General features: G+C 34.6%; 2 protein-coding genes across 11 annotated transcripts in view; both read right to left on the bottom strand.

Moving 5' to 3' along the window:
* On the bottom strand, positions 610 to 8,781 carry LOC107609749 (beta-glucosidase BoGH3B). Of its 10 annotated transcripts, none has more exons than XM_021107545.1 (9): positions 8,492 to 8,781; positions 7,960 to 8,170; positions 7,413 to 7,578; positions 6,600 to 6,706; positions 5,681 to 5,984; positions 4,793 to 4,897; positions 4,446 to 4,628; positions 1,816 to 2,017; positions 610 to 1,371 (listed from the first exon to the last, which is right to left on the bottom strand). In XM_021107545.1, the coding sequence occupies exons 1-9, from the start codon at positions 8,649 to 8,651 to the stop codon at positions 872 to 874; spliced, it is 1,938 nt and encodes a 645-aa protein (XP_020963204.1). In that variant the 5' UTR covers positions 8,652 to 8,781; the 3' UTR covers positions 610 to 871. The 10 variants fall into 10 exon arrangements, with proteins under 10 accessions (XP_020963204.1, XP_020963197.1, XP_020963196.1 ...); XM_021107540.1 differs by lacking the exon at positions 6,600 to 6,706 and adding an exon at positions 8,352 to 8,401 and having other exon boundaries at positions 627 to 1,371; positions 5,681 to 5,924; positions 7,413 to 7,503; positions 7,966 to 8,166; positions 8,492 to 8,619; XM_021107541.1 differs by lacking the exon at positions 6,600 to 6,706 and adding an exon at positions 8,352 to 8,401 and having other exon boundaries at positions 628 to 1,371; positions 5,681 to 5,924; positions 7,413 to 7,503; positions 7,966 to 8,170; positions 8,492 to 8,619.
* The window catches only part of LOC107606968, a 7,051-nt gene continuing 4,362 nt past the window's right edge, over positions 8,851 to 11,539 (bottom strand). The window contains exons 3-5 of the mRNA XM_021107536.1: positions 10,722 to 11,093; positions 10,204 to 10,377; positions 8,851 to 9,915 (exon numbers count right to left, since the gene is read on the bottom strand). Coding sequence (XP_020963195.1) covers positions 9,424 to 9,915; positions 10,204 to 10,377; positions 10,722 to 11,093 — 1,038 coding nt within the window. The 3' untranslated portion in view covers positions 8,851 to 9,423. The remainder of the gene's footprint in view (positions 9,916 to 10,203; positions 10,378 to 10,721; positions 11,094 to 11,539) is intronic.

Below are 11,539 nucleotides of genomic sequence, written 5' to 3'. Positions count from 1 at the left end.
TATTTAATTTAATTCTACACAACAGAATAATTTTTAATATTTATTATATACCATTATTAATTTATCACTCCGCGCATGGCGCGGGTCTCATTCTAGTTTGTAATCTTGATGCAAAGTCATGCAGGTAATCACTAAATAAAAAGACAAGTATCAAGTTTGTCGAGATCCAAAGATAGTGAACTAACAAAAATGACAAAACATAACTACATAATTTTCTTATATGAATGATTATATGTAGGACATTTTACTTTGTGAACTTATTAGTCCAGTGTTTAGATATTTAGGATGGGAAGGGTGAATTTACAGAAGAGCTACGTAAAGATTATTCTTTATTTTTATTCACGAAAAATAGTTACTGATGTATCTTTTAAGGTGACAACTCAAATTTGGAAGTGTACTTAATAATTAATATAAATGACAAATTTAAAGTTTTTTCAAATTTTCTTAAGGGGTGGGGTGTGTTCAGGAACTAGTATATAAATTTCCCAGGTCTAATATTGCTAAAAGACTCCTCATGATGAGTCCTTGCACTTACCTTTAGTTTGGATTTTGTTCCAAGAGAAAATACAGAAATGATAAGATGTTTGAAAAGAATGATGAAATAAGAGACAGGCAAAGATTCGATCTTAAAAAACGAAATCTACAAGTTTCTTTTATGGATGACACAACAATAGATAGAAATTTTTATCACTATTTACCCATCTTATTCTCCTTCCAGTTTATAGTTTCAAATTTGTCTCTTCCAGTTTCACAACTTTACTTTCTTTTTGTATATTTATTTTTATCAAATAAAATACAAAGACAACTTTTATGTCTCTGTCTATATTTTTCCGTGTCAGTATGTGTCTGAAGACGAAATCGAACCAGCACCTTAATCATATAAATTCTCCTTATTATATGCTAGTCCATAACCAAGAGGGAACAAGGGATCATAGGACTTAACTCCATGATCAACTAGTTGATCAAGCTGTTCAACTCTTCTGAACCATGTCATTGGTAGTTGACCCTTGAATTCATGATCACCAAAGATGACATCTGTGATTCCCTGTCCCTCAGTACCCGGCAACCAAGCAGCAACAAGAGCATCTATCTTTTCCAACAAGCATGACTCTATGACCAATGGTCTTCCAGATATCAAAATCACTAGTGTTGGGACTTTATCAGCAACCAGGTTTATGATTCTAGATCCATTAAAAGGGATTGTGAGCTCTGAATTGTCACCTCTTCCCTCAGCGTAGGGAGCCTCACCGACGACAACAATGGCGAAAGGAAACTCGTGGCGTTCGATGATCTCTATTGATGGATATTGCTCATAAATGACTTCTGTTTTGCCTCCCACTGCTTCCTTAATAGCATCTAAGATAGTTGTGCCTGAAATGGTACGAATTACTCAAAGATTTTAAGCTATAGAAGCATCAATGATCAAACTCTACCGACATTGCGAATAACTGGAAAACCAGATAAAAGACTAGCATTGTGTTAGCTGATCAACAGCCAATAAAACTCTTTGAATATTTATGACACAGATCAAAAGGTTGAGTCTCATCAGTTAAAATATAATAGTTATTAAACTAAGGAAGTTTTTCACATTACATACTTCCGTTCTACAAATTTCACAACTTCCACTCTAAAGAAAATTCAAAAACCAAGCATATCTGTATAAATTTCACAACTTGGGGAGTGGACAGATCCAAAAATTTTCCAATCCTTTCTTTCCAAAACTCAATTTGTAAACATATCAATAATAGCAATGATCTCTTCCAAAGCAGCTTAGAGAATTATACATACAGAATCCGAAATATAACAATGGCTTACCAATTGCGATCTGGCCACTAGATCCATATTTAGAACCGGTCCACCCTCCACATTGATATCCGATATCATTGGCATGAGTTCCAGAAACAAGAATTCTTTTAGCATGCTTGCTCAAGGGAAGAAAAGGTTTACTAGGATTCTTTCCATTTTTCAACAGGACCAAGGACTTTCGAACAGCTTCTCGAGCTAGATTTCTATGTGGCTGCAGAAACAGTTTGATGGTAAATGGAAGTCTATCAATTAAAGGAAAAAAAAATTTTGTACATAACATTCAAATGACAGTACAAAATTGTGAACATTTTGGCAAGAACATATAGTAATTTAATTCGAAATGAAACCATAACCACACAAAAAATCTTATTATTTAGGATATTTTTCCATCAAAGATAGTTTAAGTTGAAGCAGTTTTAGTTTTGTGTCTCTTACAGATATTTATCGATGCTCTCTCACTCTCTTCCTTTTTCCTCATGATTATTGACTTAATTTCTTGGAGAATAATGCCTCTGCAGGCACATTGTTTTGTAGGTTAAGTAAGTACTGTTTTGGTTCTTGAGGTTTTTGTTGAAAATCAAAATCGTCCCCAATGTTTTCTTGTTTTCAAAATGTCCCCAATGTTATAATATAAATTTAACATGGTCCTTCCCTTAAGAATGCTAAATTTTTGGACGAACTTGTCCATGAAAAATTAATAATTATAAAGCTTTATTTTATTAAAAGAAAAACTCCAGCTTAGGTTAAATGTTTGTTCGTTCCCCAAACATGTTTTTGTCCTAACTATTCTGAAATATTTAAAATCAATTTAGGTTGCTAAAAGTTAAATTGTTGGTGGCCTAGTTTTTTATCAACTTTTGTGGCTTGTTGCATTTCCAAATTGGATGCTTGTTGATGATCACAGTGGTTTGATGGACTGATGAAATCCTAATTGTTTAATAAAATAATGAGGATGAACTCTTTACTAGCCTATAAATAAGAGGCATTAGCCGAAGCTCATTGTGCACCAAACACAACCGTGTTGTATATCCAGCAGCAGAAGCAATTTTGCTTCTTGCTTCAACACATGTCCTTTTGGTATACTTGGTGAGAGTGTTGTTTTGAGTTTCTTTTATTTTGTGAGGATAGTGTGCCCTGTTGAGATAAATACTATAATGTATAAGGGATTTGGGAACTTGGGTTTGAGTGTTTGGTCATCATTTTGATATCTCGTTAGACATTTGATTTAAGTAAAGACTTTGTTAGGTAGACAATGACTTTTGTGAACAATGAGTTCTAAAATTGGCCCAATAAAGTAAAAACACACTACATTCCCAAATTACCCACCTAAATCTTAATATTAGGATAACCATTTGCATACCTAGTGAATTGAACATCCGATATATCCATTGTTTACATTATTTAGTATTTTCATTGTTTACCTATACTTTTCTTTTAAGTAAAATCATCACCTATTTTGTATCTCTTTTATATTTCATAGTGAAATATTTGTTTGTTGTCTTTGTTCGTTGGCATAGGTGTTAAGTCAAACCATGTTAATCCTTTTTGTGTCGGTTTTGTTATTCCACTAACGCTTGCGCTACTCTCTATTTCCTAACACTAATGTCTTTGTATCCTTTATTTCAAGGCAATAACGAAAATTTCTTTAGATTATGACAAAACTCACTCAGCTTGACCAGACACGGAAGTATCATAAAAGAGGTAAATACTAAATCGGTATCCGAAAGATTTTGGGCTGATAAAATAGTACTTAACTTTTGTTATTAACAAAATAGTCCCTGAAAGATTTTAAAATTTGACAAAATCACCTATCGGGAAAAAGATTACGTCACAGTAAACGAGAAACACTGATGTGGCCGTTGTAAGAGAACTCCAATGATGGCAGAGAGCTTTGACGACATTTCCGATCTTATTCTTCTTCTTCTTTGCCATGGCGAAAGGGGACGCAGCGTCGAGATGCTGCCATGGCCTTCTTCTTCTTTTCCATGGCGGAAGGGGACGCAGCGGCAAGGTGCTGCCATGGCGGAGGGGACGCTTCTTCTTCTTCTTTGACATGGCAGAAGAGGACGCAGCGGCGAGGTGCTGCCATGGTGGAGGGGACGCGGATAGGACGCAACGGCATGTTGAAGAAGAAGAAGCGGCGAACACAAGAACGCGGCGAGGTACTTCCATGGCGGAAGGAGATGCCAAAGGGGACGCAACGGCATATTGAAAAAGAAGCAGCGAACACGAAGAATGCGGCAAAGTGCAGCGGCATGCCATGACGGTCTTTTTCTTCGGCAGTCATGGCGAAAAGGCAAGCAGCGGTGTGTTGAAGAAGTAGAAGCAGCGAACACGAAGAAGAAGAAGAACGGAAACGTCGTCGGAGCTCTCTGCCATCATTGGAACTCTCTTCCAACGACCACATCAGTGTTTTTCGTTCACTATGACATCATTCTTTTACGGTTGAATGATTTTGTTAAATTTTAAAATCTTTTAGGGGCTATTCTGTTAATAATAAAAGTCAGGTACCATTTTGACAAAGCCAAAATTTTCCGGGTACCAATTGATAGTTATCTCTATCATCAAATATCCAAAAATGATTAGTAAAAAGCCTTAGCACTTGAAAGAGAAATTTAGCGGGAGCTAATTTTGCTTACCTTGCAACCAACTATATCTAGCAAAGATTTGTCAGTCAAAGGAAACTCAAAAAGTTTAGCAGCAAACTTCACTCTCAAAATCCGCTCAACAGCATCATCAATTCTGGCTATTGGTATTTCCCCTGATTGCACTAGAAAGGCCAACTCTTCCATGAAAAGTTCATATCTAAAAAGGACCATCACCTGCATATTTTTGAGAATGTATATTTAAATATAAGATAAAACAGGTTTTGCTTATCAATTCTCAAGGCACCTTGCTAAAATATATTAATGCCCTTATGACACTATTTAGAAAAGCAAATAAAGCTAAGCATCATTGCTAAAATACATAGGGAATTGAAGTATACCATGTCAATTCCTGCATTGATGGCAGTGGAGATGCAGTGACGATAATCTGATCCGTATGGTTGGCAGAGTTCATCAATTCCCTCCCAATCAGAAATCACAAATCCCTATACCAAAGTATTTGGTCTAACCATTATGCTTTATATGAATTTCACAAATAAAAGAAAACACTCCCTGTGTTCCCTTTTACCAGTCACTGTAACTTTTTGGTGCATTACTGGATATTGTATCTAGATATATTGATTGAATGATGTACCAAAATGTAACAATGACATGGTTTGTAACAGTGGTTTGTTTATGGCAGCAATTGATTGAAAGATAATAAAGTAAAGTGACAATTAGATCCCTGAAAATTTCGACTTCGGACTAATTAGTCCCTGAAAAAAAAAAAAAAAAAGAGAACCAATTTGGACCCCCACAATAGCAAACGGTGGACACGTTATATCCTTCTATCAATTCATCACATAAAACTTAATGGTGGTGCTTATATATACCGTCAACTACTGTAACGTGTCTATCTTTTGAAAGATTGTTACGTCGATAACAACTTTTGGAGCAAAACTTCACCTGATCTAGTAGGATTTGTTATAAATAGAAGGCAGCTGATAAAAGGTTATATAGAAACCCAAAAGATAATGAATGTTTCGCTGTCCAAAATTATATTATTTCCATGCCCATGTACAACAATGGGACACACACCACTGTAGATAACGAAATACATGGGCAACTCCGTTTGGTTTTGCACTATCCATTGACGGAAGGACACAAGTGTTAACTGTTTAATATCATGATACTTTTGTTTTCTTCAAAGACTATTTAATTCTAAGTCAAAACCCTGGAGAATCTAATTGTCACTTTACTCAAGATAAAATTTGCAGAAAACATCCCACCTTGAAGCCTAGTTTTCCTTTCAAAATTTCAGTTAGAAGAAAATGGTGACCATGGAGTTTATTTCCATTCCAGCTAGAATATGACACCATAATGGTCGAAACTCGATGCTCTATACAGTACACGTAAGGGACCAAGTGTATTCTCTCCAAGTCTTCATACGATAACACAGTATTCCCCTCATTTACACCTTTCTCTGTTCCTCCATCTCCAACAAAATGCTTGGCACAAGCAATAACATTGTTCCTGTAATGCAACTCAGGTGAATGAATATGACCTCGATAAAGAAAGATATGTAATGCATCGCTGATTTTAAAAAAAATGAAAGTTAGCTCATTGTGCTCAAAGAACATTTACAGCTTCCTGTTTTTGTTTATAATGTTTACAAGTTATATAAAACATATAGAATGGGTGGTTATGGATGCTTTTGGATCATGCACTAAAAATACTCCAAGAGCATGTAAGTACTTAAATTGCACATATGTGTAAATAAATGACATGTAAACTAGGAAAAATGTAACAAATTTTTTAAACAAACATGTCACATTTTACAGCAGTACTTGGGATAGAAGGTAAAATAAATCTTTCCTGCACAATGAGAGTTGAGTTACTCCCTTTCACAATAACTTCAGGAAACTCAAAAGCCATAGAGCTTTTCTTCTTTTTAGGATGTGTTTGTTTCAATTCCGAAAAGAGTAATTTCACAACTTGAGATTGTGATGGCTTTTAAAGATTTATGCTGGTATATAGATTGCTAAAGGAATTTCAACAAGATGCATTTTCATTTACAATCAATTCAAAAAAACAGTCAAGAGAAGACTATGAAGAAAAAAGATGACAAAGGTAAGAGATTTGTAGATTCAGTCTCTTAAGGACATGAATTTATAAGCAATGTAAGTAGCATCGATGGCTTTCATCTACGGAGGATGGCCCTGCAAACCTAAAACAAAAGAAGTCATCTTTCCAGCAATTTCAGTGTTTTCACTGTAACTCTCATAGCATCTTCCCCATCTTGGATCTTTACAAACCTGTCCATTCAACTATTTATGTGAGTTGAATATCTGCATTTCCAGCACTAATCTATTTGAATGTTAAGTGCCACAAATAAAAGAAAGAAGAAGCACAATCTATGCCTCTTCATTGTCATGGATGTTTAAGTCTTAAGTTTTCCAATTTAATCAATTTGAGAAGAAGTTTGGTTTTTATTAACCAGAATCAATTCTCATCTCTAAATTCAGTTCAGAAGAAGCGAAACTTTTTTACTCTCTTTCATAACTCTTTTTTTTGTGTGAATGTGTGAGTATTACTTTACAACTCTAATATTATTTGTAAGAGACTTTGTTGTACAGTACAGAGTAAATGTACACAGCAATAGTACTAAGTACAGAACATACACAATATTAATTGCTTCAAGGTAAAATGCCAAATAATGATTTCAAATAAGGAGTAAGGACCAAACAACCACTGCTTATCTAGGCTAAAATTTGGATTGTAGCACTACATTAAGTATGATTTTGCTCTTTACTTGTAAACGTCAATATAGGGTGGCCATCTATCACCTCTTCCATGATACCAAGAATAGATGCCGCAAAAGTACAAATCCATGCCTAACCACTGTTGACATTGCACGAATTGCTAAAATGACTCTTTATATAGTGGAATTCAGAAGATTTTTTTTTAATGAGTATAACTAATTCAGAAACAAATAATGATTGGTTGATTATGATGCCTTACTGCCACACAAGGAGCAAAAGTGTAGTGAATTCCACTAGCTCTGAGTTCAAGTGAAGTTGCAGCTCCAATTCTTTGAACAAGATCTGTATCTCTACCACACCATGAATGAAAAACCAAAGTTTGTTTAAGATAACAACAAGACTTGTATGTCAAAACAAAGCATAATCTAGATGACCAAGAAGCAATCTCTTACCAAATCAGAGGCTGGAATTCATGCTCTTAAGAATTAAATTGAATACAAGAACATGAAAGTATTTGGCCTTTGAGGCATCTTTTGAAGTACACATGACCTCTTACTGCTCTGACAATTGAGCTTATCAATAATATTATATCTCAATCATATTTACCTTGGTTTTTTCAGCTACCTTTTAATAACTCTAATCTCAATAGCTACTTATGTGGAATGACTACATTTGAAGTTAAGGTTCCAACCACAAAGGTTTCTAGCTAACATATCAAGAAGTTTATTAGAAAATTCAGGCTGGAAGAACATGAAGGGAGAGCATACTCCCAAAACACACAACAAAGTGAAGAGAGAAGATTGAACACCAACCTGGTAGCTCCAAGACCAACATTGTGAGGAAATATAGTAGCACCGTAGACACTATTGTTACCATGAACAGCATCAATCCCATAAATGATTGGTATCCCCAACCGTGATTCAAGCGCCAACTTCTGATAGTCGTCCACCATATCAGCCCAATCTGATAACAGTGCCTTCTCAAAAGGTCCATTGTTTGGAGCACTGAATACACTTCCTTCAGAAAAACAGAAATAAGTAAATGTACCATGTAAATAAAGTAATGATCACAGAATGTAGAAACTGACAAGTAGAAACGTCCATGGTTCAAACAAGTTCAAGACATTGTATATAAATCTGTCACCCAAGTCTCCTAAACCCCCAATCAATATATAAGCCAATCAAACTCAAAAGTTTACCTAAATCCATGGAACTCAAGAGTTTGCTTAGCTGCGAAAAACACCAGTTACTGGATGTAAAGTTGTTGAAGCATTAACGAACTTTCTAAAATTCGAACTCAATTAGAAAGGGGCCAAGCTATAGATAAATAGATAGATACCAATGTTTAAGTCCTTGAGCGCAGAGGAGGTAGCAACCCGGCGCTCTATTTGGGTCATCTGAGCAATCTTTTCCTTCAAAGTCATACGAGAAAGAAGGTCTTTGAGACGAGCTTCAATGGGTTCGTTGGGATTCTTGTACAACCTATCATATTCATCCATGTCACTCAGTGCAAAGCTACTTCACTGTGTCTATGAGCAATGGAACCAAAGAGAAGAAACAAGGGAGTCAAGGACAAGTAGTCAACGAAATCAATTGTCAGATCTCTCTTACCTAATGGTTGAAGTTGTATAATGGGAGTTTTATTTTTATACATTTTTTGAAGTATTGGATAACAAAAATACAATTTCTTTTTATATATTTACATTGTAAAGTACGATAACATTATGTACATTGTGACTGAGAATAATGTTCTGAAGTTGGGAAATGGGAACCATGTACAACACATTCATTGCGTGAAATTAAATACTATATTTGATTGCTTCATGCCATCTCCTTTTGTCTACTTCAGACTCATGATCAATCTGACACTTGATGATGGAAATAACTAAGTAATGGAACTCCGCTTCCTTGTGTTCTAACACCAAAAAGTAGCAAGCCTCAAACACTTGTCCCAAGTGAACCACTTCACAAAGGTATATCAAGTTCTTTTTGAATTATTCATTCAATTATCAGCTTAAGTTTCTACTCATGTCAAGAAAAGGTTCACATGTCATTATTTAATTTGATAATTAGATGTAAAAAACTTGATGTAGAGTTCTTTTTTCTCCTTAGCGAATACTCTTCAAGGCCCTCATTTTTCGTCTTTGGTTCAATCAAAATTGGCTCAACTAATACCATGTTCAATCAAAACTACTGACTCTTTGGAACTTTGAGCTATCATTTGGTTTATTTGGCTTTGGTGCACTAAGATCCTCAAGCTGAAGTAACTCTTCATGCTTTTTCATTTTCGTTGTTACTCACCTCATCAATTTCATTTGTTGATTTAGACAAAACCTTGGTTTCATTATTGCTATTATCAGATTCTAATAACTTCTCTTCCGCATCGATGATTACATCAGTGACCTTTGGTAGTGAAGATTCTTCAGAGATTTTTTGTGTGTCCAACTTTTCTTGCTTCATATGATCTTCAACCTTTTGATTTGGCTCCTTTTGCAAAAGATTCACTTCTTCTGAGGCATGATGTGACTTATCTAATTCATTCTTGTTATCACTTTCACCTTTTAATTCCGATAAACCTGTGACTTCATTCATATTCAAATCCGCATGTTCTCCTTCAACATCTTTAGTATAATTTGTGCCACTTGCATCAAAATTTATTAATGGTTCCTCGGTAGCCTCTTGTGTTATTGATTCTTGGGGTTTATCTTCACTCTCTGTGTGAACTAGTGAGGATGATTCTTGCATTTGTGAGTTCATTGTCTCCTATTGAATTTTACAAGAAAGATGTATAATAGTAAGAGATTAAAAAAAAGAGAGAAAAAAAAGTGACGGACAATATTATGTAGCTAGCAACTCTATTTTTAATTAGTTGATTTCTTTGTTTTTCCTTATGTTAGCTATATGCAGACTACACAACACAACTATTGGTCATGTACTCATGTAACATGACGAAAAATTATCAACAAATAGTGGGATCTACATTGCCACCACCAACAGGTAAAGCGTTTTGACGGACTAATATACTAAAACTTTTAAAGTCTCAAATGTTACCTTATCATCAAATAAATCCCTTGATTTCTCATTCATGTCTTTTGAAGCCATCACCTCAGCTGGTATAGAGGGTTCTGCACTATCATCTTGTCTAATTAAAGGTATCAGTTTGCCTTCATTGCTCTCGTCGTTCTTTGATTCTTCAATGAAATTATCAGGGGAATGGCTATGCTCCTAGTCAATATCACAAATAATGCACAAGTTATGGCTTAGTCATTGGCAAACTAGGTTACAACCATAGTTAAATTATATGAATTCTTTAAAAGTTCACTTTTAAGATACACTAATTGAGATTAATGTGAGTGAATAACTTTTGGTTTGTCAGTGATAGACCCAAATAAGATTAGAGTCAAACTAGACCAGATCATTTGATAATAGCCCAAAAGGATTGAGTAATAAGAGTTTCATCACTCTGACTAACAGTTATAACTAACCCTTGTATGTTCAATGTTTAACTTGTTTCTAAACATATAGATAAAAGAAGCAATAAGCAAAATACTTGCTAGAACAATTCATACCTGAGAATGACTAAGGTCTAAAGGTTGATTATTTTGAGGCTTGTTGTCAAGTTTGCTTTCACCATATAACGTTTCTTGTACCGAATCCTCAACGTTAGATTGTTGAATGTTTAACTGCATTTCCTGATTATGAGCTGATGAAGAAGCTTGGTCTACCATGGCCTTATGGAATAAGATAGACCTTGGTGAAGTTGATGAACTTGAGTTGGTTGGAACTTCATAAACTACTTCTTGTCTTACAACTGATGCACCACCACTATCTTCATTACCTTTCATGATCTGATTGTTTTCTTGTTCAGTAGTTACCGAGTTATTCACATCATCTATATTTACTACCCTGTTTATCAAATTCTCTGTCACGTTAATCCATTCCTGTTACAAAACAAAGTTGTGTAAATGTAAAGAAAAACAAAGTAAAAAACAGGTTTTAGATATGTTGTTGGTGCTATATGAATTTCACCATGACCAAAAACATTTTTAACCCAAAAAAATTATTATTTCAACATTACACCTTCTATCTAAGTAAGTTAACTAAAACGAAATGGTAGAGTGCCAAATGCTAAGTGCAAAAGGCATAGTTTGTTCATGAATTTAGAGTTCTCTTTTCCCTGCAAAAGAATAAGAGTTTAATTTTTACTTACTTTGTCATCTAATTAAATTTATATGATTAAAAGATTATTTATGACAGTAATTTAGTGAGTTTAAAAAAAATTAATTTTGAATGTCTACAAAAATGTTATCAATATTTTTATTGAAAAACAGTGAAGAATGGACTAGTATTAGTTTGGTTCAAATTCAAAAAACTACATTAAATGTAA

This window comes from Arachis ipaensis, chromosome B07, assembly GCF_000816755.2.
Source record: "Arachis ipaensis cultivar K30076 chromosome B07, Araip1.1, whole genome shotgun sequence".
NCBI lineage: Eukaryota > Viridiplantae > Streptophyta > Magnoliopsida > Fabales > Fabaceae > Arachis > Arachis ipaensis.
The sequence above is the reverse complement of the archived record's forward strand: the minus strand, read 5'-3'. Positions and strand labels throughout refer to the sequence as shown.